This window comes from Choloepus didactylus, chromosome 23, assembly GCF_015220235.1.
Source record: "Choloepus didactylus isolate mChoDid1 chromosome 23, mChoDid1.pri, whole genome shotgun sequence".
NCBI lineage: Eukaryota > Metazoa > Chordata > Mammalia > Pilosa > Megalonychidae > Choloepus > Choloepus didactylus.
Genome location: NC_051329.1, coordinates 28,139,073 through 28,166,187, shown reverse-complemented (window position 1 = coordinate 28,166,187; position 27,115 = coordinate 28,139,073). Strand labels below are relative to the sequence as shown.

At 48.4% G+C, this 27,115-nt stretch overlaps 1 protein-coding gene and 1 long non-coding RNA gene across 4 annotated transcripts in view; one reads left to right on the top strand and one right to left on the bottom strand.

The window, feature by feature from the left end:
• The first annotated feature begins 958 nt into the window (after positions 1-958).
• GAL3ST1 (galactose-3-O-sulfotransferase 1) lies at positions 959-21,143 on the top strand. Of its 3 annotated transcripts, XM_037817343.1 has the most exons (4): positions 1,031-1,095; positions 1,480-1,572; positions 18,771-18,913; positions 19,686-21,143. In XM_037817343.1, exons 2-4 carry the CDS (start codon positions 1,489-1,491, stop codon positions 20,824-20,826), a joined length of 1,368 nt encoding a protein of 455 aa, XP_037673271.1. In that variant the 5' UTR covers positions 1,031-1,095; positions 1,480-1,488; the 3' UTR covers positions 20,827-21,143. The 3 variants fall into 3 exon arrangements, with proteins under 3 accessions (XP_037673272.1, XP_037673271.1, XP_037673273.1); XM_037817344.1 differs by lacking the exon at positions 1,480-1,572 and having other exon boundaries at positions 959-1,095; XM_037817345.1 differs by lacking the exons at positions 1,031-1,095; positions 1,480-1,572 and adding an exon at positions 14,238-14,624.
• A 2,579-nt stretch (positions 21,144-23,722) lies between these two features.
• The window catches only part of LOC119519500, a 13,662-nt gene continuing 10,269 nt past the window's right edge, over positions 23,723-27,115 (bottom strand). The window contains exon 3 of the long non-coding RNA XR_005214031.1: positions 23,723-23,988. This is a non-coding gene — a long non-coding RNA (uncharacterized LOC119519500). The remainder of the gene's footprint in view (positions 23,989-27,115) is intronic.

Below are 27,115 nucleotides of genomic sequence, written 5' to 3'. Positions count from 1 at the left end.
GTGTAGGGGGTAGGTAAGAGCTTGGGTAGGCTCTTGCCTAGGGAACAGAGAACACTGGCCCCAGTCTCACTGGACCGCACTGAAGGAGTGGGAGGAGAAGGCCATGCCCCCTGCCCGTGGTTGGGGAGGACATGCCGCCAGAGGCTGGGACGGGGTCAGGGCTGACTCAGGCCCGCCTCAGTGCATGTACATCCCAGCCCCTGGCGGGGGTGCCAGGGCAAGGCTGGAGAGCAGGACCATCTGATAGGGAAAAATCCATGGCAGCTGTGCTGATGTGGAATTTTCCCCATTCCGGAGTCACCCAGTCACGGCGGGGGCACTGAGCTCTGACGTGGCCCATGCCCCCACTGAGCGGCCAGCGGGTTCTGCACTGCCCACAGCTAAGCATCTCCAGCTCTGGGCGGGCTCAGGTCCCATCCTTGGTCCTGCACCTCCAGGGTAAAGGAGGAAAGCCTGGGCCTGGAAAAGGAGGTGGGTCCTGGACAGGCACCTGCCTCCCGACTGCCCATCTCCCAACATGATGGGTGCCCTGGAGGGTCAGATGGGACCTCTGCCTGGACCCAGGTCTCTCAGCTGCCAGCTCCCCCAACAGGGCTCCAGGACCCCCAAGCAAAGTTAAGCAACTAGTCCAGCTGCCTCCTTTTACCCCGAGCTCTGGCTGCCCCCGCCAACCCGTTTCCCAGGCACCCTCGAGCCCCCTCCGGGCTGGGGGCTACGGCCTGGTGGCGGGACAATGGCCCCGTTGGCGCCACCAAGACAAACGCGCCTTGTTGGGCTAGCGGTGGGGGCGCCGCGTTGCTCCTGGGTGCGCTGAATGTGGCTTCTGTGCGTCCCGGGCGAGCGCGGAGGGGCCAGGCCCGGCCCGGGAGGGGCCCAGGGGCCGGGGCGCCCATTGGCCACAGCGCCGGGGGCAGGGCCAGGCCAGCGGCCGCACCTGGCTGGGAATGGGCGGGGCAGCGGCGGCAGGGCGGGGGCTCGGCCCAGGCCTGGTGGAACGGGGGGCCCCTGCGGATGCGCCCGGCCGCCCAGTGAGCGCCCGGGCGGCGCGGCCCGGGCCCAGCCAGCCACGCCGAGGGCAAGGAAGACGGGGGCAAGGTAGGTCCCGGGACCCAGCACTCACTGCTAGCTGACGCCGTGCTGCAGTCTACCCCCTAGGGTCCCCGCCACGCGCCCCCAACCCCCAAACTGGGGCCCCACGTGTCATACCCCAGTTGGGTGCCAAGGCGGGAAGGATGGACAAGGGGCAGGGAGGGCTGCAAAACTGCTCTAGGGTCTGGGTTTCCCCACCTGCTGCCAGAGGGTGGGAGCGAGGGGCCAAGGGGGGCATAAGTATTCTTTGCTTTGCCCTTAGTTTCCGCCCCACAGGCCCCCCTCCCCATTCCAGGGCTTCCAGAGTCCCTGACTGTGGGATGGGCGTGGCTGGAGAAAGCAAGTGGCTGGAGCTGGGAGTCTGTTAATAATTAATCTTCTTGGACCCAGGGCTGAGCCATGAGGAGGAGGGACTGGGGTCTCCCCTCTCCCCACCCACCCCCAGAAGGGAAGCCATGGACCAAACAGGGACTGGGGGCCAGGGTGAGTGATGAGTCCCCTCTGCCTGGGGAAAGCCCTGACTTGTACCCAGGGTGGGCAAGACCACCATAGAGAGGCTGGTGGGGGGTGAGGGTGGGAGCACTCGGACAACTCCTGGTATCCAGGAGGGCTCCCCTAGGAAGTACCACAGTCCCCTTTTCCTTGAAGCAGCAGCCAGGCTGCCCCTCAGTGTCAGGTCAGTGCTTTGGGAACAGCTGAGTGGAATGCAGAGCCCCTTCCCAGTACCCCCCTCCCCCAGCTGCCTGGAGCAGGAGAGGTGATGGAGACACATCAATGAGAGGGAGGGAGGGCGCCAGCCTGATAACCTGATCGCCCGGGTTGCCATGGTGACAGGTGCCATGGAAATCCTCAAGGCTCCAGGAAGTGTGGAGGATGGTCCTGTTGGGAGAAGCCACCCTCCTCCTGTGCAGAGGGGGTTGACCTGAGACCCAGAGAGGGCAGAGGCTTGTCCAGGGCCACACAGGAGGGAGGGACAAGCCAGGGATGGAGCAGCCCCTAGGCTGCACTGTACTGACTGGTATTGTCTGTTCCTCCCAGTGCTTGCCCCATTATCCACAGGGGAAAACTGAGCCTCAGTTAGATTCAGTGACTTGCCCAAGGTCACGTTGTTCAGAGGGAGCTGCACTGACTCCAAATCATTGGAGCCCTGCCCCTGGTCCCCGTCCAACCCTGGCCCCCATCTCAGGACCCCAAGCCCTGCCCAGGAACCTCTCTACCTCCCTGGGGTCCTGGCCTCCTGGATCTGCTAGGGCTGTGCCCAAACCCCCAGCTCAGGACCCTCCCCCTTTGCCTCCCTGGATCCCAGCTCCGCCTGACACTTGGAGTGGGCAGGCTGCTACCCTGGGAGAGGAGACAACGGGGCCCTGTTCCCAGCTGCCACCGCAAGCCGCCTTTATTCCCTGCTTCTCTCTGAGGCGGAGGTCCTGCCTGCTGGAAGCTCCCTGTGGACAAAGAAACATGCCTGCTTCCCATGCAGCCCCTTCCCCTGTCACCCAGCGAGGGAGGAAGGTGTCCCCCATGGCCCCTTTCTCTGGGCTGAGGGACTGAGTATGCCACCCAGGGAAAGAGGCTAATGATTAACCTGGGAGAATAATGCACAAATAGTGGGATTTCAGGCTTGGCAACAGACTGGGAAAGGGCTTCTTGCTTCGCTCTGGCTGGATGAGGAATTTGGCCAACCCCTTTTGAGGAGCCCCACAACATTCCAGACAGGGAAGGTCACAATGGAACACAAGTGTGGGGATTACCAGGCAGAGAATCGCCCCGTGAGGGTGAGCAGAAGGGGGGACCCAGGGGACACCTGCTGTCCTGTCTGCCTGTTCCAGGACAGAAGTAAGGGGTAGGGGTGGGGGTGGCCTGGAGATCCAAGTACACCTGGTCTGGACACCCCCAGACCTGGTCCGAGGTGTGCCTTGACTTGCTGTGGGACTGTAGATGAGTCCTTCTCTCTACGTGCCTCAATCGCCTCAGATGTGAAAACTGGGGATTGGAGTGACTTGGGTCTGGGACATGAGAAGTACGGGTCCTGGGAGTGGAAGGGGGGCCTTCTGGGAGTTTTCCCCAGGCTAGATGCTGCATCTCCTGCCACATGAGCCTGGGGGGGGGGGGGCCTGACAAGAGGCACTAACCCTGTGAGGGGCTCGCGGTACACCCATTTTACGGAGGAGGAAACTGAGGCTACAGAGGGGTTATCTCTTGCCCTAGGTCACCCAGCTGAGGAGTGGTGCAGGATTCATAGCTAGAGTATCTCTGAGTCTTTGGCCTCCAGGAGTGGGGGGTGGGGGTGGGGTGGGGTGCACGCATCCTGGGCATTGAGCATAGCAGGGACTCAGGACCTTTCTCAAACCCCTATATCATTAAATATTTTTATGCCAAAAGTGCATGGCACTCCTTGAAAAGATATTTGAGGTATGCTATCAAGTACAGAGATTGATCTTATGCAGTAAAGTACAGAGAATGATCTCTCCACCTCCCATATACTCACCTGCAGGGTTCTCAGTATTTGGGGAGCAAATAAAGAAGTGAAGGTTTAACCTGTGTTTTGCCACTTCCCAGTCAGAGCTACTCCAGGGCTTCGCAAATCTGCCACCAGGAAGGTCGACGACTTTGCCAGGACAGAGCAGAGTCGCGGAAGAGTGATGGGCTTGCTCCTAGTTCTGGCTTTGCCGTTTGGACCCTCAGCAAGTTGCTGAGCCTCAGTTTCCCCACTTGTCACATGGGGTTAGTAGAGGGCACCGGGAGGGTCTGTTGAAGTCACAGATGTGGCTGCTCTTTGAAACTCTGGCCTGGTGACTTTTGAGATCAAAAAGTGCTTTCTGAATCATCAAAGAACATGGCCCTCTACTCAGTCAGCTGGCAGGCCTGGTACCTGGCCGGCACCCACTCCTGCCAGCCAAGGGGACACTAAGAGCAAACTCTCAGAGCCAACAGCTTGGAGGTGGTCCTGTGAGCCAGCATGTTGGGGTGCAGCTGAGGTGCCCTCTGGATGGTAGCCGTCTCTGCTCCAACGCCCCCATTCCAGAGGAGCTCAGAGCAAGGAAGCTCCTGGATCTCTGCAGTCACTGCCCCAGGGCTTCTGGAGAGAGGGCCATCCTCTCCCGCCTGCACCCCAGCTGTGCCGCCCCCACTTCCCAGCTCCGGTCCCAGGCTCCTGCTGTCCCAACCTCCTTCCCCACTCAGGGCACTGAGGCTCAGAGAGGGCAGTGTGCCTGCCATGGTCACACAGCCAGGACACAGGGCTCAGACTAGCTGCTTTTCCCTCTTCCTCCACCCAGACTTTGGTTTGGTTTTTCAAAACAGAAATATCTTTGTTCTTTTAAAATTTTTATTGTTTTACAGACATAACACAGGCCCATTGTAAAAAATATATATATATATAAATATATATATGTGTATATATATATATATCTCCTACAGAATCAAAGTGTGTTACAGAAAGTATATGTTCCCCAGGTAATATCTTTTGAAATAGACACCATTATACTCATGTACAAATGTGCACCTTTTCTCTTTCTATGTAAGTTCATTCTGTACACATTGTACAGATTATGCAACCTGGCTTAATATTAGGCAACTTTTCAAAATCTTTCTGAGCCTCAGTTTCCTCATTGGCAAAATGGAGATAAAGGTTCTATAAGCACCGGAGGAACTAATTAATGTGTGTCAAGCCCTTTCCCATTCCATGCTAGAGAAACATCTATCATCATCCTATGTTATTTCACATCATTATCTATCATGGACATCATTTTAATGACTACATGATATTCTAGGAGGTGAATGTCAGGTAGTATGCTTGTGTGCCCTATTGTTGAACATTTGAGTTGTTTCCATTTTTCCTCCTTTGCTAAATAATACTACAATGAACATCTTTGCATGTCCATTTCAGTCTCTTGTTCACTTATCTTCTTTGAACATATCCCAACAACTGGAATTGTCAGGTTTGAGGATGAATACTTTTAAAAATGTAATAGTTGCTCTCAAATTTGCACTTTTTTAAGCACTAGAGAGTCTTTTGCACCACTTTTTTTGAAAAAAATAATTTATTTTTAATTGTGGTAAAATACATGTAACATAAAATCATTTTAATGATTTAAGTGGACAATTCTTTGACATCAAGTACATTGACAATTCTGTATAACTTTCACCACTATTGATTTCCAGACTATTTTCATCATCCCAAACTAAAACTCATACTCATTTAGCAATAGCTCCCCATTTCCAACACCCCGGTGGCCACTATTCTGCTTTCTGCCTCCATGAACTTGTTTATTCAAAGTATTTGATATAAGAGAAATCATACAATATTTGTCCTTTTGTGTCTTCAGGGTTCATCCATGTAGTCACATGTACCAGCACTTCACTTCTTTTTATGGCTGAATAATATTCCACTGTATGCATAGACCACATTTTGTTTATCCATTCATTTGTTGACGGACACTTGGGTTGCTTCCACCTTTTGGCTATTGTGAATAATGCTGCAATGAACACTGATGTACAAATATCTGTCCGAGTCTCTGCTTTCAATTCTTTTGGGTCTATACCTCAGAATGGAATTGCTGGATCATATGGAAAGTCTATGTTTAACTATCTGAGGAACCACCAAACTGTCTTCCATAGTGGCTGAACCATTTTACATTCCCACCAACAATATACAAGTTTTCTTATTTCTCTGCGTCCTTGCCAATGCTTGCTATTCTCGGTTATTTGATAGTAGCCATTCTAGTCGGTGGGAAGAGGTATCTCATTGTAGTTTTCATTTGAAATTCTTTAACAGCTAATGGTGTCGAGCATCTTTTCATGTACTTATTGGCCATTTGAATATCTTCTTTTTTTCTTTGGATAAACCTCTACTCAAATCCTTAGCCCATTTTTAAATTAGGTTGTTTATCCTCCTGTTGTTGAATTGTAGGAGTTCTTTATATGTTCTGGATATTAAACCCTTCTCAGATATATGATTTCCAAATATTTTCTCCTATTCTGTAGGAGATATTATCACTTTCTTGATAATATCCTTTGATGCACGGAAGTTTCAAATTTTGAAGTCCATTTTACCTATTTTTTTCTTATGTCGCTTGTGCTTTTGGTTAGAGTCTAAAAATCCATTGCCTACTACAAGGTCCTAAAGATATTTCCCTATGTTTTCTTGTAAGAGTTTCATAGTATTACCTCTTATATTTATGTTGTTCATCCACTTTGAATTAACTTTTGCATATGGTAAGAAGTAGGGGTTCACATTCGTTCTTTTGCTTGGCTTTCCAATTGTCCCAGCCACATTTGTTGAAGAGCCTATTGTTTCCCTATTGAAAGGATCTGGCACCCTTGTCAAAAATCAACTGGCCATAGATGTGTGGATTTTTTTCTGGATTCTCAATTCTATTCCATTTGTCTATATCACTATCCTTATGCCAATAACACACTGTTTTCCTCACTGTGGCTTCATAATAAATTTTGAAATCAGGGAGTGTGACCTCTGTAACTTTATTCTTCTCCTTCAAAATTGTTTCGGCTATTTGGGGCCCCTGGCAATTCCATATGAATTTGAGGATCAGCTTTTCCACTTCTCCAAAAAGGCTGCTGGGATTTTTATGGGATTGCACTGAATTTGTGGATTGCTTTAGGCAGTATTAATATCTTAACAATGTTATGTCTTCCAATCCATGAATACAGGATATCTTTACACTAATTTAGGTTTTCCTTAATTTCTTTCAGCAATGTTTTATAGTTTTCAGTATCCAGGTCTTCCACCTCCTTGGTTAAATTTATTCCTAAGTATTTTATTCTATTAGATGTTATTGTATATGGAATTGTTTTCCTGATTTTCTTTTCAGATTGTTTATTACTGGTGTATAGAAACCCAAATGACTTCTGTGTGTTTATCTTGTACCCTGCAACTATGATGAATTCATTTATTAGTTCTAATAGCTTTCTTGTGGATTCTTTGGGATTCTCCAGATATGGAATCACATCTTCTGCAAATGAATAATTTGACTTCTGGCCTTCAAATCTGGATGCCTTTTATTTCTTTCTCTTGCTTAATTGCTCTGGCAAGAGCCTCCAGTACAATGTTAAATAACAGTGGTGACAAAAGTCATCCTTGTCTTGTTCTGATCTTAGGAGGAAAACTTTCAGACTTTCATTATTAGTATGATATTTACTGTGAATTTTTCATAAATGCCCTTTATCATGTTGAGAGAGTTCCCTTCTATTCCTAGTTTTCTAAGTGTTTTTATCATGAAAGGATATTGGATTTTGTCAAATGCCTTTTCTGTATCAATTGAGTTGATCGTGTGTTTTTTTCCTTCCTTTTATTAATGTAATGCATTGTATTCATTGATTGTCTTATGTTGAACCATCTTTGCTTTCCTGGAATAAATCCCATTTGGTCATAGGGTATAGTCTTTTTAACATATTGTTGGATTTGTTGCCAGTATTTTGTTGAGTTTTTTTTTTTCATTTGTATTCTTAAGGGATATTGGTCTGTAATTTTCTTCTCTTGTAATGTCTTTATCTGGCTTAGGTGTCAGGGTAATGCCAGACTCAAAGAATGAGTTAGAAAGTAAGTAATCCCTTCTTGAGGTGGTTTGAAGCTATGTACCCCCAGAAAAACATGTTCTTAAACTTAAGCCATTCCTGGGGGTGTGAACCCATTGTAAGTAGGACCTTTTGATCCTACTTACAAGTTACTTCAGTTAAGATGTGGTCCAATTCAATCAGGATGGGTCTTACTCTTCTTACTGGAGTCCTTTATAAGCAGAATGAAATTCAGACATAGAGAGAGAAAGCCACGGAAACAAGAAGCTGAAAATCAACAGAAGCTGGAAGAAAAGGGAGGGGCCAGGAGAGGCCGCCATATGCATTGCAATGTGACAGAGGAGCCCAGGAACAAGGATCAGTGGCAGCCAGCCCCAGAATGCCAGTCTTCAGGAAGAAAGCATCTCCTTAATGATTCCTTGATTTGGACTTTTCCAGCCTCAAACCCACGAGCTAATAAATTCCCATGGTTTAAGCCAGCTCATTGCATGGTTTTTGCTTGAGCAGCCAAGGAAACTAAAACATTCGTCTTTTGTTTTTTTGGAAAAGTTTGAGAAGGATTGGTGTTAAAGCTTCCTAAAATATTTGGTAGAATTCAGCAGTGAGACCACCCAGTCCTCAGCTTTTCTTTGTTAGGAGATTTTTAATTACTGATTCAGTTTTTTTACTTGCTATAGGTCTGTTGAGATTTTGTTTCTTCTTGTGTTACATGTTTTCATGAATTTGTCCATTTCATCTAGGTTTTTTTATCTTGTTGGCATATAATTGTTCATAGCACCCTCTTATAATCCTTTCTATTTCTGTAAAGACGGTAGTAATGTCCCCACTTTTATTCCTGGTTATAATTACTTGTGTCCTCTATTTTTCTTTTTTTGTCAATTTTATTGATCTCTTCAAGAACCGACTTCTGGTTTTGTTGATTCTCTCTCTTGTTTTTCTATTCTCTATGTCATTAATCTCTGCTCTAATCTTTCCTATTTCCTTCCTCCTACTAACTTTTGGTTTAGTTTAATTTTTCTGTTGTTGTTCTGGTTTCTTTAGGTGTGAAGTTAGGTCATTGATTTGTGATCTTTCTTCTTTTTTAATGTAGGCATGTAGAGTTACAAATTTCCCCCTACGCACTGCCTTTGCTGTATCCCATAAATTTATAATACATTTTGATAAGTTGTGTTTTTGTTTTCGTTCATCTCAATATACTTCCTAGTTTCCTCTGTGATCTCTCTTTGACCCTTTGGTTTTTTAATAATGTATTGTTTAATTCCCACAATTTCCACTGGGATTTTCTGTCCTCTTTCTTTTCCTCCTCTGTATCTCGGCTGTTGAACACCTTGTTGGCAATCTCTGCCAACACGGGCATGGGGGAGTCAGGTTCTAATTCTAACTTCTGTTGCTTGTGCAGGATGCCTGGAGCACTTTGTGAAATAAAGTGTGCTTTCAGGACTGTGCTGCCTTCTGGGTTTAGGGTGGCACAGAGCCTTAGACACTCCCTAAAGTCTCTCAAAGAAGACTGAAGGCTCTTCTTGATGTGTCTGTTTGTTTTAGTTTGCTAATGCTGCAGAATGCAAAACACCAGCGATGGATTGGCTTTTATAAAAAGGGGGTTTATTTGGCTACACAGTTACAGTCTTAAGGCCATAAAGTGTCCAAGGTAACACATCAGTAATCGGGTACCTTCACTGGAGGATGGCCAATGGCATCCGGAAAACCTATTAGCTGGGAAGGCACGTGGCTGGCGTCTGCTCCAAAGTACTGGTTTCAAAATGGCTTTCTCCCAGGATGTTCCTCTCTAGCAAGCTTGCTCCTCTTCAAAACGCCACTCACAGCTGCACTGAGTTCCATCTCCCTGAGTCAGCACGTTTATATGACTCCACTGATCAAGACCCACCCTGAATGGGTGGGGCCATGCCTCCATGGAAATACCCCATCAGTTATCATCTACAGTTGGGTGGGGCGCATCTCCATGCAAACAACCTAATCCAAACATTCCAACTTAATCCCCACTATTATGTCTGCCCCACAAGATTGCATCAAAGAATATGGCTTTTTCTGGGGGACATAATACATTCAAACCGGCACACTGGTCTATGTTTTTGATCTTGTTCCAATTTATGGGCTTTTTCCCAGTGGCTTTCTTTCCCCCTCAGGAGCGTATTCCAGCAGTGCTCTAGATTCTGTTTGTCTTGATCATCTAGATAGTTCTACCCAGAACCATTGTCTGGGGTGGCTAAGTTATCTCTTCATTAGGTTATGGCATGGTCCTGATTTTTCTTATCTATTTCCTCCCTGGCTTTTATTAAGATAGAGGTCTTTTCCGACTGGGTCAGTAAAACATTTAGGAGGGACTGTGTGTCAGCCCAGGTTGGATTGTGAGTGAGGAAAATATTTCTCGTTAGGTTTTATGTTGCAAAAAAACTGAGTTAGATTGTCTAAATAAACTGACCAGACAGGTTAAATCAAATAGTGTACCATGGAAAATTTAGATTTTGTATAAAATAAATCTCTTCTCCTTGGTCCCACATAGGAATTAAGGTTCCAAAATATAGAGAATATCACTGTTTTTTCTTGTATCCTGATTTACCTCAGTTCCAATCAGATCAGTGTCATTCATTTTCTTGATTGAAGTTTGATCCTTTCTTTAGCTTTTTCAATAGTGGCTACATGGAATCGTTTTCTAGAATTAATGTAGCTCATTTAGTATTTGCAGGGCTGGAGAACTTTAATTCTGAGTCTCAGGTGTGACACAGATATTCAAAATTCCAGGGAGTTACTAATTTATATATAAAGGGAAAAGCATTTTAAAATTCATAATTAGCAGGTAAAACCCAGGAACAAATGTAACTGTTGTAGGAGCTTACAATCCAGGCTTTAATTTTTTATGAGTACCTTCCAAATGAAACTATTTCCAGAAAGAAGACATTTGTCAGTGACTTATCTTTAGGTTATTAACCACAGACAATAACAAGAGTTTTCCTTTTATATTTTTATTAGGCTTATGTTAATTAACAGGTAGACATAATTTATAGTGTTGTCTTGTTTCTCATTTGAAGCTCCTCCTTTTTTTTTCTTTCTGAAGAGGAAGTCTTGACTGGCTTTTGATGGTAAGCACTTTCAGAAAAGCCTTAGAATAAAATATTGTACCTGATAAAGAAGGTTAGTTGTTTTTGTGACATACAACATCTTTTAAAATAATTAGAACTCTGGCTAGTGACATTATACTGTTGTCTAACATCATGCAGATTAATATTAGGTATAAGGTGGACAATGAGAACATAATTAAGTTTTTAGAAATTTTTATAGTCTTTGTATATTTATATGAACAATATTTTATTAATATAAATTTGACCAACAGAAGGTTAGAAAATTCCCTGTAATTTTTATAATATTTCTTAAATGCTTCTCATGCAACTCATAACATATTGAATGAACTTAACTACTTTTAGCATCTCAAATTTATAAGTTTAAAGAACAAATTCTTTTGCAATAGCTTGAAATAAAAACATATGTTTTAAGGGTTGCCCTGAGAATGTAAAATATCAAAAGTTGTCAGATTTGAACATTATGTTAAACAGGAAAATGGTTTACTGTGACACCATTTTTGTAACCATCTATTTTGGTTCAAAACCATAAAGAATTGAACATATGGGATCTCATTCCAATTGTTGAATTGGAACAAGTCCAATTGAAGGATGGTATTCAAAAGATTTCCAGTGTTTTAGGATGCGCCCCAGTGGGTTCTCCTCTGGCATCAAGGTTGATGCCTGATTCCCTTACCAGAGAGGTAGGTAGGATTCTTTATCTGAGACCAACTGCCCAACAGCAGTTCCCGATGATTAGTGGGGACACAAATTCTGTAGGGCTTGGCCCCAGATAAGTTTTCTTAATTTTCTTAGTTGTTTCCATGATCAGGCTGCTATGGGATGGAATTGATGGCCAGCTTCTAGTGGGTCCTGAGACACCAGGTCTCAGAGGAAGTTCTCAAATGCTTCCACCCTAATTCCCAGAAGGGTTAACCTCTTCTTTCCCAGGGAATCCTCCAAAACCAAGAAAGGGACAAGACTTGGATTCTTTTCTTTTCTTTCTTTCTTTTTTTTTTTTTTTGACTTTTTATTTCACACATTTTTATGTTGTTTTTTTAGCCATAGGAGCTCTTATATGACAAGGCTGGATACCCTCTTAAGAAGCTGGAGAAGTGAGGGGATGGGCAAGCTTTCTCTGTGAGGTTCCTTGAGATATAGGGGAGTCCGGGCCAACCCCCAGCAGTATAGAATGCACGTAAATAATTAGGGGCTCCCAGGGGCTGCTCACAATTTCCTCTGGCACTCGGATAGTTTCTGCCAGCCCCAGCCAGATAGCTTCAAGAGTGTTGATGGGGGCAAGCTGTGTCCCCCAGAGCTCTCTGGGTCAAACAAGACAGGGCTGACTTTGGTTCGGCATTTGCACGAGGATTGGGGGACCAGAATGGCAGAGTGCCAGAAGGAAGACAGACTGAGAGAAGAAGATAAGAGGGGAAAGAGGAGCAGGAGGACAGCCACTTAATGAAGCAGAACTTCAAGCAAACAAATAAGTGAGGGAAGTTCAGACTTACCCCTTTCCTTTCCAAAGACCCCTGGGTGTCTTTACCTTAGAGCTCTCCAAATCCAACTCAAACTTCGCTAAACTGAAATTAATCAGGTGTTCCCTATCCTGTCCTCAGGATCCAGGTTGGTTTCAGAGGCCCTGCCTGTCCCACCCCTGCCCCCTTTTCTGGTAGTGTCTTTCAGCCCCTCTGCCCACCCACCCCTTCCATTCACACATACTGCACACCCCAGCCAAGTAGAACATTAGTTTCCTGACTGTCCCGGGCCTTTGCACATGCTTTTCTCCCTGCTTGGCTCATTTCAATATAATAAGCGCCTTAGTTAATGCCAGCTGCTGTATCAGACAGCCACCCTGTTCCAGTTTGCTAATGCTGTCATTATGCAAAATACCAGAAATGGATTGGCTTTTATAAAGCGGGTTTATTTGGTTACAGATTTAGAGTTCTAAGGTCATAAAAATGTCCAAACTAAGGCATCAACAAAAGGATATCTTTACTGAAGAAAGGCCGATGGCATCTGGAATACCTCTGTCAGCTGGGAAGGCACGTGGCTGGCCTCTGCTGGTCCTTTGCTCCCAGGTTGTGTTACAAAACGGCATTTTCCAAAATGTCTCTGGGTCTCTCTTAGCTTCTTTGGGGCAGACTCTGGGCTTCATCTCTTATCTTAGCATCTCCAAACATCCTTCTGTCTGCATCTCCAACCATCTCTAAGCATCAGCAAGCATCTCTCCAAAAGTCTCTCTCAGCTGCTCTAAGCTCCTTCTGTCTGTGAACTCTTTTATAGGACTCCCATGATTTAATTAAGAACCACCCTGAATGGGCAGGGTCTCCGTCTCCATAGAAATAATTTAATCAAAGAGATCACCCACAGTTGGGTGAGTCACGTCTCCAAGAAAACAATCAAAAGTTTCCACCCCACAAGATTGGATTAAAAGATCTTGGCTTTATGGGGGGCATAATATATCCAAACTGGCATACCCCCACATTCTGAAAGGGTTAACACAATGGCAGTTCAGTTCTCATTTTCATGAAATCCAGTCCTGTGTTAGGTGAGTCTTTGTTTGGTAGGCACAGACTCCTCCCATCTCATGGTTCCACCCACCTCCAGATCCTTGGAGACAGCCCCATTCAGCCTACAGTTGCAAAAAATAAGACACAGAGAAGGCCCGCCTACTTTTTAACTTCATTGGGTATCTTCCTGTTCACATTCCATTGGCCAGAAAATTCAGTCACGTGACATCAGTGCTACCCTGCAAGGGAGGCTAGGAAATGTAGTCTAGCTTTGTGCCAGGGAAAAAGGGAACTGCCTTTGGAAATTGGAGAACATGTAATAGCTTCTGCTGTCCCAGCCCCCTCCCCCAGAAAGCTTCCCTGACCCCACCATCCCTCCAGGCAGGATCAAGTGTTTTCTCAATACTTCAGGAGCTCCCAGCCCCCCAATATGTGCTCCATCAAAGCACCTGCCTCTCACTGTCTGTTTAATCTTTGGTCTCCCCCCAGGACTGTGAGCTCCGAGCTCCTGAACGGGCCTAATGTACCCCAGTGTTGGCCACAGTACAAGTGCTGAGTAAATACTCCATAACTATGCTCATTAAAAGATGTCCACAACCTGTAGATACTGAAAAAATAAAAAAGTCAGGTTGAAAATGAAACATGCTCCCCAAAAGAAACCCCTGCCTTTCATCCATAAGGATGTATTGACAGAAAAAATAAGGAGGCTGTGGGTCAAAACTTAAACGGTGGTGACCTCTGGGGATGGGGCTCCTTGTTATCTTCTTCATGATGCTTTTCTATATTGTCTGATTTTGTTTTCAGTGAATGACTTTTATAATTTAAAAAATTTGGGGGTGCGGGAGAACCAGCCAAAGATGATGTCCACGCTGAGTGCTCTGGGAAGCAACCCCTCTGGTGGGACTCGAGCCTGCCAGGGGTTCTGTCCAAAGTGGAAAATCTGGAAATTCTTGCTTCACTTGGTCTTTTATCCTTGCATCCCTACCCTGCCACAACCTCCACCTCCTTCCTGATGCTCAGGAGCCCACCCCATTCTTGGTGGGCCTTCAAGCCCATCCTGGGCTCTCTGCAGGGCTCTGCAGCTTCTGTGTCCTTGGCCCAAGGACACCCAGGACATTGCTAAGCCCTTGGATGAAGGAGCTGCCCGGCTGCTGGGGTCCAGAGAGGGTTGGAGTCCACCCAGGGGCCACCCAAAGGAGGCAGAGGTCCAAGGCAGCACCTACAGGGACCTGGTGCCTGCCACCTGCTGTCCCCAGGAAGGGAACTCATGAATATTCACACAAGCTGGAGCAGGAGGAGCCAGCCTGCAGGTGGGTGTCATTGGAGCATTCCTGTATCCTGCAGGCAGCAGAGGCAGCCTGGGAGTCAGGCGTGGCTTGGGCAGGGAGAGGAGAGGGGTGGCCAGCTGCAGCCCTAGGTGAGTGTGTCTTCCTCATCCCCCTGGCATAGGGGCCACTGGGAGAGCAGGGCACCCTGGGACCAAAGCCAGCTTCGTGGCGATGCTCTGGGCCAGGAGATTTCCCTTCCTGGGGCTTGCTTTTCCTAGGGTGGGAGAAGGTGAGTCCTATTGTCCCTTCATTCCCTGGAGGGTGCCGATCTGGCCAGATCAGAAGGGTCATCGGGCCTGGCCTGCTGCCGGCGATCTGCACATGAGAGGGTAATATGGACTGCATAACCCAGAAGTGCTTTCTGTTGGCCAGAAGGGGCAGGGGTAGATTGCGTGGGCTGGGGAGGCGGGCCGTCTGCTCTGAGTGCCTGGGATTATCACCCCAGTGGGCCGAGGAGCTGGAGACGCAATTTCCTGTGTCAGTTTCCTGTGTCGAGGCTTGCACATGCAAGCTCCCTGGCCACGCCTTGCCTTCTGTGAGGGAACTTCGTGCTGTGCCCACCCTCTTTACTGGCGGGCTCGGGACAGGTTAGGCAGGGGCTGCCACAAATAGAGCTGGAAGCTGAGTGTCGGAGGGCGACAGACCTGTGCTCAAATCCAGACCCTGCCCCTGTCTTGCTGAGTGACCCTGGGCAAGTCGCATCACCTCCTGGAGCCTTAGTTTTCCTCTTCTGTAAAATGGGGGTAATGGCGGAGTCTGCCTAATAGGACAGCTGAGTGGAGTCAGTGAGATACCTTGGAGAAGCCCCCATCAGGCCTGGCACTTTCCCACATGGAAAATACCCAGCCTGTGTTGAGGCTCCTGTACTGACCACCCGCTTCCTGGCCGCCAGCCAGGACGTGCAATCATGCAATCATGACGTGCAATCATGCAGTCATGACAGAACTATAGGACCAGACCAGACTTCAACAGCAACACTGCAGCAATAGAAGCAAAGGAAACACTAGAATGTCCTTCTTTCCTCCATTTAACTTGTGAAAGAAGATTGTCTTTTTTGGACATAATAATGAACAAATGAAGGAGTGAATTACTGAATGAGAGGGGTGGGGGCTGTCCTGGGTGGGGCTAGGCGGAGCCTGATTGGTGGTTCCCGGGGGCTGATCTGCCCCCTGCTGCCCGGTCTCCACCAGAGCCTCCGCCATCTCAGCCTCCCAGAGTTCTGGAAAGTGCCTGGTGAGTGAGGGCTGCTTGGGGCGGGGGGCGAGGGCCCTCAGGATTCACAGAGGGCAGGCTGTAAGACTCCTGAACCCTCCTGATTTTATAGTCCGAGAAACTGAGGCCCAGTGCCCCCTCAGGATTTGGGCCGAGTCTGAGACTCAGGCCTGACCAGGCCCCTCCTGGGGAGCAGGGGGCTGATGGGAGTGGGGGAGTGGTTTGGGAGCCCACCCTGAGGATGAAGGAGACAGAGTCCCTTGGGGGCTCAGGAGGGGAGCAGCTAACACTTTTTGTGCAAGGACGATGTGCTAAGCACTTTGCCCCGTGCAGGATCCTACCAGCTTCCCCATTTTACAGATGACAAACTGAGCTGCCAGTGTTCCTGGTTTGTCCAAAGCCACATTGATGGATTGCAACACAGGTCAGGGGGTTCCACAGCCTGAGGTCAGCAGCATCTCCCTCTCCCGGGGCCTCTCTGTGGCCAGGTCGGGGCTGGCAGACTCACCCCACCTCCCAAGTTTTATGATTTATTATTTACATATAATAATAATACTTCTTATTGCCTTTTTTCCGATTAAAAAGGTAATGCATCCTCCTTTTAAAAATGCAACCATTACAGAAATGCATAATATAGAAAAATATTCCCTTAAGTACCCTCTCCCAACTCGGTAGAGGAAACCACTCTTAAAATTTAGAATACTGGCCCACCTGGTTGTTTTTCCTGGCCTACATGTATATTTATCTACATATATATACATTGGGGGTCCTATTGTACTGTGACTCTCTATTCACATAAAGAGATTGTTACATGTTTCTGAGTTAGGCCAAACGGCTTTGCCTTGTTTTTTATGTTTTGTTTTGTTTTTTTCTTTGTTTGTTTTTCTTAATTTTGTTTTTGCCTCGTTTTTTAAAAACATTTCCAGAGGACTCTCATCTTGGAATGGGCCTTAATTTAACTGTCTCCTGTTGATGGTCACCAAAGTCGTTGCTAATTTTTTTCTCTTTCCCACCAAGCTGCCATAAACATTCTTGCACACGTGACTTTGTACACTAGCCCATGTTTCTGGAGACTAGCTGGGAATCAGAGGGCTTGCACCTTCCCCTTGGATAGAACTGCCCTCCAAAACACTCCCCCTCACCGTCACCCACTCCCAGCCCCGTCAGCCCCTTTGAGGATGAACAGGAATATCTCACTGTCACGAGGGAGGCCAAATTCCCGCTGCTCGAGTTTCTTCCTCTGCAAATTGCTTCTTCACGTTCTTTCCTGGAGAGAGGAATTTCTAGGTGATGAGTCGAGGACTCAGGGACTGGTGCCAGCTGCTGGGGAGCCTGGAGTACCCCTTCTCCCAGGAACAGGCTGGGAAGAGTTTATGGGTGTCTTGGGTAAATTTTCCAGGGCAGCCCTAGACGGGCTGCCTGGCTTCTGCCCCGAAGGATAGTGACATTGTGCCATGTGCATGGTCACGGGGTAGCATGTGTGATCTCTCCTAGCTACAGAGGCCCCGGGCCCTGTGCTGGGGAGCTGGGACAGAAGTGGAAAGTTTGGGGCCTGGCTTTGCAGCTAAGGGGAGGTGGGAAAGCCCCAGGAACCCTGGCTTGCTCCTGGAACCCCACCCCTTTGCCTGAACTGCTCTCATTCCCGTGCTGGCAGGGTTGCCACATTCAGACCAAAAAAAGAGAGTATTTCTCAAGTATTGTATGGGACATACTTATCCTAAAAAATGATGGTTTCTATGAAATTCAAACGTACCTGGGCATCCTGTATTTCATCTGGCAGCCCTGCCTGCTGGAAAGGGGAAAAGAGGTGGAGGCTGGGGGGTGGAGGTGAGCAGGGGCCTGGTTGGCTGTGTGACTGGAGCCCTCTCCTTCCCCACTGTGAGCCTCAGTTTCTCCACCTGCCTCTCCTACAGACCAGGGGTGAAGGGGCCAGTGAGGAAAGAAGAGGAGCCTTGGCCTCTCGAGGCGAAGCTGATAGAAGTGGCACAGAGGATAGGTGGGGCTGGCTGAGATCTTCCCAAATGCAAAGGCTACAGGCCTGGGAGCCCCTGTCTCCCCACTGTGGCCAGCCCTGGTCCCAGGCCTGGGGGCAAGGGGGAGGGAGGTGGGCAGTGGGGGAGGGTCTTCTTTTCCTTTTTCCTTAAAACATGATTTTAAGTAGCAGTGGTAATAGAACAATTAGATTAAAGTAAAAAAAAAAAAAATAGAGAAAGAATGGCTTCGTTAGTAAATGATGGGACATTGTCCATTTGGGAAAAATATAATTGCTTTATTATGTCATAGGCAAAAACATATTCCAGGTTAATTAACTAAACATAAAAAACAAACAACTTAAGGAAATTTCCTATATATCTACTTGCTATATCATACTTTGAAAGATATTATCTTTTTTGTAAATATGGTATATTTCATCATAAGGAAACAACTGAAACTGTGGAATTGTAACCTATAATATTTTTTGAAATTTGCTAATTACTTGGAAAGTTGTCACTTTTATGTATATGTGTTATATTCTACAATTAAAACAATGAAAAATAAAACATAAAAAAAACCATTAAAAAAAAAACAACTTAAAGACCAGACAATAACATAGGAGACTGTTTTTCTAACTTTGTGATATGGGAGGCCCCCAGAACTTGCCAAGAACCCCAGAAACCATTAACTCATGTTGAAATATTTAAACAGACAAAAATTTAAAACCGTATGGGAAAAAATAATGCTAAATAACAATAAAACCCCACTATTTTATTACAAAGCCCAAAAAAGGTATAAAAAAATAAGCTAACGAACACCCATGTCTCCACCATTCTGCTTAAAAATTAAACAGAACCAGGCAGCAGGACCTCCTCCCTGCCCACTCCCCGACCTGCCGTCCCCTCCCTGCTTCTCTGTCTCTCCTTTCCACTGCAAAGGCAGGTCCTCGTATCCAGGGCTGCCCCTCGGTGGGACTGGGCCGGGGTCTGCAGTGGGGGCTCCCTGGAGCCAGCCTGCTGATGCTTGCCCCACTCTGCGTCCCCTGTCAGGTGCCTGAGATGCCGCCGAGGCCACAGAAGAAGTGCTGGGAGTCCATGGCCAAGGGGCTGGGGCTGGGTGCACTCTTTACCAGCTTTCTACTGCTGCTCTACTCCTACGCTGTCCCCCCGCTGCATACTGGCCCGGCCTCCACGTGAGCAGCCCTGCTGGGTGGCCGAGGGATGGGGTGAGAGTGGGGTGGGAGGAGGGCCCTGTCATCATCCCAGTGCCCACTCCTATGATCACGGCCACCTCCCAGGCAGCCACCCTGTCCCTTGCACCATGCCAGGCTCCTGTGGGGCAAAAATCCCTTGAGGGTCAAGCTCACCAAGTAACCCTGGGCCTCACCCTTTACTTCTCTGGGCCTCAGTGTTCTCATCTGCCAAGTGGGTGACAACAGAGACTTCCTTGTGGAGTAGGAGGATCAAACAACATGGTCTGTCTTCAGGGCTCGGATTTTCACCATCCAAGGCTCCAATGGGAGCAGCAGGGGACACGTCCAAGGTCACACAACTGGCATTTGGGGTCTGTCTCCAAGCCCCAGCCCCTGACCATCAGGCAATCCCACACCCTCACAGGCCTGGCTCTGACTTGGTGGTTTTTAAGTTGAACTAAAGGGAACTGCTGAGCGTGAACAACCCTTTTTGGCCTTCGGAAATAGTTAACTTCACGTGGTCCAACCTGACACTAATTCGTGCCAAAAGTGGCTGCCTGCTGTGACCGTCTCACTCCGGTTTCACATCAACCCCTCCAGGGGGCCCTGTGATTGTCCCCATTCCACAGATGAGGAGACGGAGGCCCAGAGAGGTCCCGTGGCTGGCCCAGGCCTGTCTGGTCCCCACCCCGTCCTTACTGCCCCCAGAAATGGGTCCTTTGGGCCCCAGCCAGGCTCCCACCCCCCCACCCCCGCTCTGTCTGCCCAGCAGGACCCCGGAGGCTGCAGCACCCTGCTCCCAGGCCCCAGGCGAACCCGAGGTGGCCGCTCCGGCCAACGGCTCCACCGCCGGGTGCCAGCCGCGGCGGGACATCGTCTTCATGAAAACGCACAAGACGGCCAGCAGCACGCTGCTCAACATCCTCTTCCGCTTCGGCCAGAAGCACGGGCTCAAATTTGCCTTCCCCAACGGCCGCAACGACTTCGACTACCCGGCCTTCTTCGCCCGCAGCCTGGTGCAGGACTACCGGCCCGGCGCCTGCTTCAACATCATCTGCAACCACATGCGCTTCCACTTCGACGAGGTGCGCCGCCTGGTGCGGCCCAACGCCACCTTCATCACGGTGCTCCGCGACCCCGCCCGCCTCTTTGAGTCCTCCTTCCACTACTTCGGGTCCGTGGTGCCCCTCACCTGGAAGCTCTCGGGCCGCGACAAGCTGGCCGAGTTCCTGCAGGACCCCGGCCGCTACTACGACCCCCACGGCTACAACGCCCACTACCTCCGCAACCTGCTCTTCTTCGACCTGGGCTACGACAGCGGCCTGGACCCCGGCAGCCCGCGCGTGCAGGAGCACATCCTGGAGGTGGAGCGCCGCTTCCACCTGGTGCTCCTGCAGGAGTATTTCGACGAGTCCCTGGTGCTGCTCAAGGACCTGCTGTGCTGGGAGCTGGAGGACGTGCTCTACTTCAAGCTCAACGCGCGCCGCGACTCGGCCGTGCCGCGGCTCTCGGGCGAGCTGTACCGGCGCGCCACGGCCTGGAACATGCTGGACGCCCGCCTCTACCACCACTTCAATGCCAGCTTCTGGCGCAAGGTGGACGCGTTCGGCCGCGAGCGCATGGCCCGCGAGGTGGCAGCCCTGCGGCGCGCCAACGAGCGCATGCGCCGCGTCTGCATCGCCGGGGGCCACGCGGTGGACGCGGCCGCCATCCAGGACGCCGCCATGCAGCCCTGGCAGCCGCTGGGCACCAAGTCCATCCTGGGCTACAACCTCAAGAAGAGCATCGGCCGGCGCCACGCGCAGCTCTGCCGCCGCATGCTCACGCCCGAGATCCAGTACCTGATGGACCTGGGCGTCAACCTGTGGGTCACCAAGCTCTGGAAGCTCATTCGAGATTTCCTAGGGTGGTGACGGTCCGCCTTGCGCATGGGGGGCCCCCCGGCCCTTTCCGCTGATGCCCCCCCACACACCCCTGTGTCCCTCCTGGAGCCCCCTCCCCGGCCCCCAGGGTCTAGTGGGGCCGCCACGAGGACGCAGCCGGCCAGGACTGGGCCCACAGCACCCATAGAGGGCCTAACGGAGATCAGTATTTGACTAATTATACCTTTTTTTTAATTAAAGCCCTTTCCCTGCATAAAAAAGAAAAGAAACAAAAAGAATGTTCTATTTCTTCCCTCCCCTTAAACGGGAGACCTCAGAAGTAAAGGAATTTGATGTGTTTTTGTTAATCAGCCTCAGTGGTGGTGACTTGTGGGGTCCTGGGGGTGGTACAGCAGGTGCCTGTGTACATGTGTATCATTGTATATCTCTTTGGTTCGAGGGCTCACACAAGCCAAGATCTGGAAAGTTGTGTGCGTGTGGTGTGTGTGTGAGCAGACAGGTGCTTGTGTGTGACAGTCCCGGTGTTTTACCAACCTCTCCCATCAAGCACTGGTTATGTTCTGGGCACCAGGCCAAGGGCCCAAGGGCTTTGTGGACATCATCTTGATTCATCCTCACCAAAACTGTGCAAGGCGGGGACTGCTGCTATCTCACGCTGGAGATAGGCAGGGAGCTCCTGGAGGGGAAATTGCTCTGCCAAGATCACACAGCAAGTTAATGTTAGGACTGGAGGGGGCAGGGGCAGAGTGGATGGAGGCTGATCGATTAGTAGATGAGAGATGAATAAATATAGATGATACATAGATTGTTAGATTGATATATAGATGATAGATAAATAATATATTTATATTATTGGGTGCCATCATCCTGAGGATTTGAACCCAGGGCAGCCTGAGTCCAGGGGCCAGTGACTTGGGCACCTACCAAGGAATGGGCCCTCTCAGCAACCCTGAGGTGGGGCCAGGAGGCCCAGCAGGAAGGGGTGGCTCTGGGCAGCGCTGTCAGCTGGGCAAAAGGCAGGCAGCCTGGAGGGAGCCTCAGAGTGAGGCCCAGACTCAGGACCAGCGAGCTGGGTCCCATCCCCACCTCTGTGGACAGCATGAGTGGACAAGTGGGTGACCTGAACCGGATACAGAAGAGGACGCTGACCCAGGTGAGTGAATGGGAGGATAGAGAGCCTTGCCTCAGTTTCTCCTTCTGGTCCGAATCCCCTGGGGTCCCTTGGAGCTGTATAATGTAGTTCTGGGTCTCTGTAGCCAGCGCTGTGCAATAGAAATATAATGCAAGCCATGTAGATCATCTTAAACTTTCCGGTAGCCATATTAAACAAGTAAAAAGAGGTGAAATTAATTTTGATAATATATTTCCATTTCACCCAATATATCCAAATGACCATTTCAACATGTAATCAACATAAAAACGATTATTGAGATTTGCCTGTGTGTGTGTGTGTGTGTGTGTGTGTGCTACATCACTGGACTCTTGTGTGTGTTTCACACTCACAGCAGATCTCAATTTGGAACAGCCAAGTTTTGAGTGTTAGCAGCTGCCACGTTGGATGAAGCAGCACATCCCCAGCTGCGTTCCGCGGAAAAGCAGAAGCAGGATGCCTTTCCTCTCTAGCCTGTTGGAATTCCTTGTTCCCAGGGTCTTTTCCTCTTTCCACACGGCAAGCGTGGGCTCCTGGGGGATCCACCCACCCACGGAAGCCCCGGTTCCTGCCCTCCAAGGTTTCTGCTGCAGGAAGGGGGCACTCTGCCAGGCGCCAGGGATTAGTCCTCTTACAGGACAAACGTGGTCAGGAATTGGGTCCAAATTTTGGCTAAGCAAGTCGTGTCACCATTCAAGCCTCCCCTGGGACATGTGGAAAACAGCAGTATCAAGACAAAGATACATTGTCAGGACTCATTTTCAGTGCTTGACGCAGGGGCAAATACCCCTTTGTGTGTCTGAAGATAAGCAAGGATTATCAGCTCATTTCAGGGTGGGGATGTGGCATGATGAGGGGTGGCGGTACCCAGAGAAGGTCCTTTGAGCCCCTGTTTGGAGGCTGAGGAGACCAAGACCCAGAGAGAGGGCAAGTAACTCCGGCCAGGCCACACCGGGACTGCTGACCTCCCCCTCGGTGCTCTGTCCCGTACCTGGTTCATTGGTTTTGAGGCTGGCTTTGGCCCATGGTTGGCACCCTCAGCCATCAGGCCCTCCGGGTTGGGCCCACAGCCAACCGACCTGCCCTGACTAGCTCCTGGGGCTTGTCTGTGGAGGACAGGCCACCCCCTCCCTCTGGCTTTGAACCAGACACATGATTTGCCTCCCAGCTCTGCTGCTCGCTGCCTCCGTGAGGTTGAGCCAATTGCTTCACCTCTCTGAGCCTCAGACTTGTGCAGTGTACCTTCTACCCTCCTGGCTTGCAGGTTCCCTGAGAAAGGAGATCAGAGCCCCGAAGAGGTCTCTCTGTGCCTCTGCAGCTCTGAGTGCAGTCAGGCTTGATAAATCCTCTTTGTGTTTCATCTGCCTTTAATCCTCTCCAAAGCTTTGTGGGGTTGGCTCATTATTATCACATTTCCCAGAAGGAGAATCAGAAATTCCACAACTTGAACCCAGGGCCTGGCTCCTCCAGCATTTGTGGGCCAACTTCACTCAGACACCCCAATCCCCAAGGGCAGGCGAGATTTGCAGGCCTGAGGGAGGCTGACCAATCCCCCGGTGGTTTCCGGGGCTCTGTGGAGTCCCTCGGACCCGAGTCTTTGCCTGCTCCATCTTCAGTTCTGGGAGAATATCCAGGATGAGCTGTCTGCCCTGCACTGGCTCCAAGGTGAGCACTGGGGCAGGGAGGGAAGAGGGTCAAGGGCACAAAAGAGGTATGTATCAGATATCCATTGCCGCGTAACAAATTACTCCCAAACATAACAGCTTAAAACAACCATAAACATGTATTATCTCCCAGTTTCTGTGGGTCAGGAATTCAGGTGCAGCTCACCAGGGGGCTCTCGCTTGGGTCTCTCATGAGGTTGCAGTCAGATGTCAGCCAGGGCTGCCGGCATCTGAAGGTTTGACTGGGGCTAGAGGATCCACTTCACGGTTGGCTTTTTCACATGGTGCTGGCTGTTGGCAGGAGGTCTCAGTTTCTCCTCCCAGGGACCTCTCCAAAGGTGTGCTTGGGTGTCCTTAAAACACAGTGGTTGACTTCCCCTAGAAAGAATGGTCCAAGAGAGCAAGGAGGAAGTCACAATATCTTTTATGACCAAGCCCTGGAAATCACATTCCATTATTTCTGCAATACCCTATTGGTTACAAGGTCAGCCCTGCTCCATGCAGGAGGGCACTATCCAAGAGCCTGGATCCCAGGAGTTCACTGGGGGCCATCTCGGAGTCTGGCTGTATAGCACAGGGAGAATAATAATAACTAACAGCTTTTGAACACTTGTTTTGTGCTACACACTGGGTGAAGCATTCTTTATTAATTTTTCCCCAACAACACAATGAGGTAATTACTATTACTAGTGTTGTTTTGAATTGGAGGGCACTCCAGCTCAGAGAGGTTAAGCTCCTTGACTAAGGTCACACAGCTAGCAAGTGGCAGGTCAGTCTGACCTTAGAGAAAGGGTTTGCAGATTGAGGTAGGGATGGGGATTTCCTCTTTTTAAAAAATTGCTTTATTGTAATATAATTGATAAACCATACAATTTTCCCATGTAAAGTGTACAATTCAATGGTTTTTAGTGCTTTCACAGATATTTGCAACCATCACCACAGACAATTTTGGAAGGTTTCACCTCTTGAAAAGAAACCATATGTATGGTGTGTGACCATATCCCAATAAAATAGCAGAAAAAAAGAAAAAAGAGAAAAGAGGAAAAGAATAAACCCTATATCCTTTAACTATCAACCCCCACCCCTGCTCTCCACCCACTCCCCAAATCCTAGACAAACACTAATCTACTTTATGTCTCTATAGATTTCCCTATTCTGGACATTTCATTTAAATGGTATACAGGATGTGATCTTTTGTGAATGACTTCTTTCACTTTACATAATTTTTCAAGGGTCATCCACATTGTAGCATTGATCAGTTCTTTGTTCCTTTTTTATGACCAATAATATTCCACTGTATGGATATACCACATTTTACTTATCCTTTTGTCTGTTGATGGATATTTGGATTGTTTCCCCCTTTTGACTATTATGAATAATGTTCTGTACACATTCATATACACGTTTCTGTGTGGGGAAATGGGTTTCCTGCAGAGTTCAATGCGGAATCTGAATTTACAGAAGGAAGCCCTTTCTTGGCGGCCTGAGAATGGGGATGTAACTCCCACACTCAGACTCCTTCCCAGTATGATAAGGCCAGAATTGGTTTGGCTGCTGTGAGGAAACCACTATAAAACTGGATTGCTTATTAAGTCTCCCCCAACTCTGGCCGATTACATGGGAATTTATATCTCTGAATGTACAGAGTGCCCAGAATATTTAATAGGTGACAAACAGCCTTTGTATGACCTGTCAGGGCAACTTGCTACCAAGCATGTGTGGTCTATATAAATTACAACACATTTACCAAACGGGGTTTCCCACCTCAAAATTTTTGCCACCAAGTTAGAAAATATCCTGTCTGGAGTCCCAACATCCCGGGTCTAGTCCCACCTATGCCCCTTACTATCCAGATGGTACTGGGGGCAGGGAACCCCTTCTTTGGGGCCTCAGTTTCCTCCTCTGTAAACTGGGCATGAGATTCTCTACCCTGCCCACCTTACAGGGTTGTCATGATGCTGAAATGTAGTGAAGCTGTCAAAGTGGGGACCAAGCCTGGGGAGCAAAAGAAACTGCTGGTTCTCGCCATCCAGGGGCACTTAGGAGCAGCTCTGCTGGGAGCAGGTTGGAAGTGGAGTGACCCAAGAGGAACCTGCTGACTTCTAGAGAGCCAGGGGGGTGATCTGGGCAGCTGTTGCTGTTCTGGGAGCAGAGGGCCGTGTTGCTGGCCCACAAGGGCTTCTAAATCAGACCTGACTCTCATTTACTTATAACATTCACTGATTACAAAATCCAAAATTCCAACAATCTACTTTGTAGACTTGGAAAAGTCAGTCATCAAATTTATTTGGAAGGGACAGATGCCTCAAATTGCTAAAAACATTCTAAAAAAGAAAAATGAAGTGGGAGGACTTACACTGCCTGACTTTGAAGACTACTACAAAGCCACAGTAGTCAAAACAGCATGGTATTGGCACAAAGATAGACATATTGATCAATGGAATCAAATTGAGAATTCAGAAGTAGAGGCCCAGATCTATGGTCAACTGAGTTTTGATGAGGCCCCAAAATCCACTAAACTGAGACATAACAGCCTCTTCAACAAATGGGGCTGGGAGAACTGGATATCGATATCCAAAAGCAGGAAAGAGGACCCCTACCTTACACCCTATAGAAAAATTAACTCAACATGGATCAACGATCTCAATATAAGACAGAGTACCATAAAACTCCTCGAAGATAATGTAGGGAAACATCTTCAAGACCTAGTATTAGGAGACTGCTTCTTAGACCTTATACCCAAAACACAAGCAGCGAAAGAAAAAAATAGATAAAAAATGGAACTCCTCAGAATTAAAAACTTCTGTACTTCAAAGGAATTTGTCAAAAAGGTAAAGAGACCGCCAACTCAAGGGGAGAAAATATTTGGAAACCATGTGTGCTGGTTTGAATGTATTATGTCCCCCAGAAAAAGCCATGTTCTTTGATGCAATCTTGTGGGGCAGACATATTAGTGGGGATTAAGCTGGAACGTTTGGATTAGGTTGTTTGCATGGAAATGTGCCCCACCCAACTGTAGGTGATAACTCTGATGAGATATTTCCATGGAGGCATGGACCCACCCATTCAGGGTGGGCCTTGATCAGTGGAGCCATATAAATGAGCTGACAAACAGAAGGAACTCAGTGCAGCTGTGAGTGACATTTTGAAGAGGAACTACAGCCAAGAGGGACACTTTGAAGAAAGCACAGGAGCTGCAGATGTGAGACAGTTTTGAGACAGCCATTGAAAGCAGACTCTTGCTCCAGAGAAACTAAGAGAGGACAAATACCCCAAGTGCAACTAAGAGTGACATTTTTGAGGAACTGCAGCCTAGAGAGGAACATCCTGGGAGAAAGCCATTTTGAAACCAGAACTTTGGAGCAGAAGCCAGCCATGTGCCTTCCCAGCTAACAGGTTTTCTGGACACCATTGGCCATCCTCCAGTGAAGGTACCCAATTGCTGATGTGTTACCTTGGACACTTTATGGCCTTAAGACTGTAACTGTGTAACCAAATAAACCCC

Bases quoted from the DNA above. Each gene is read 5' to 3' on its own strand.
- GAL3ST1 (XM_037817343.1), top strand. From the start codon at position 1,489: ATGAGGAGGAGGGACTGGGGTCTCCCCTCTCCCCACCCACCCCCAGAA. The intron at 1,573-18,770 runs GTGAGTGATGAG...GTCCCCTGTCAG, and splicing joins AACAGGGACTGGGGGCCAGG to GTGCCTGAGATGCCGCCGAG. The intron at 18,914-19,685 runs GTGAGCAGCCCT...TCTGCCCAGCAG, and splicing joins CATACTGGCCCGGCCTCCAC to GACCCCGGAGGCTGCAGCAC.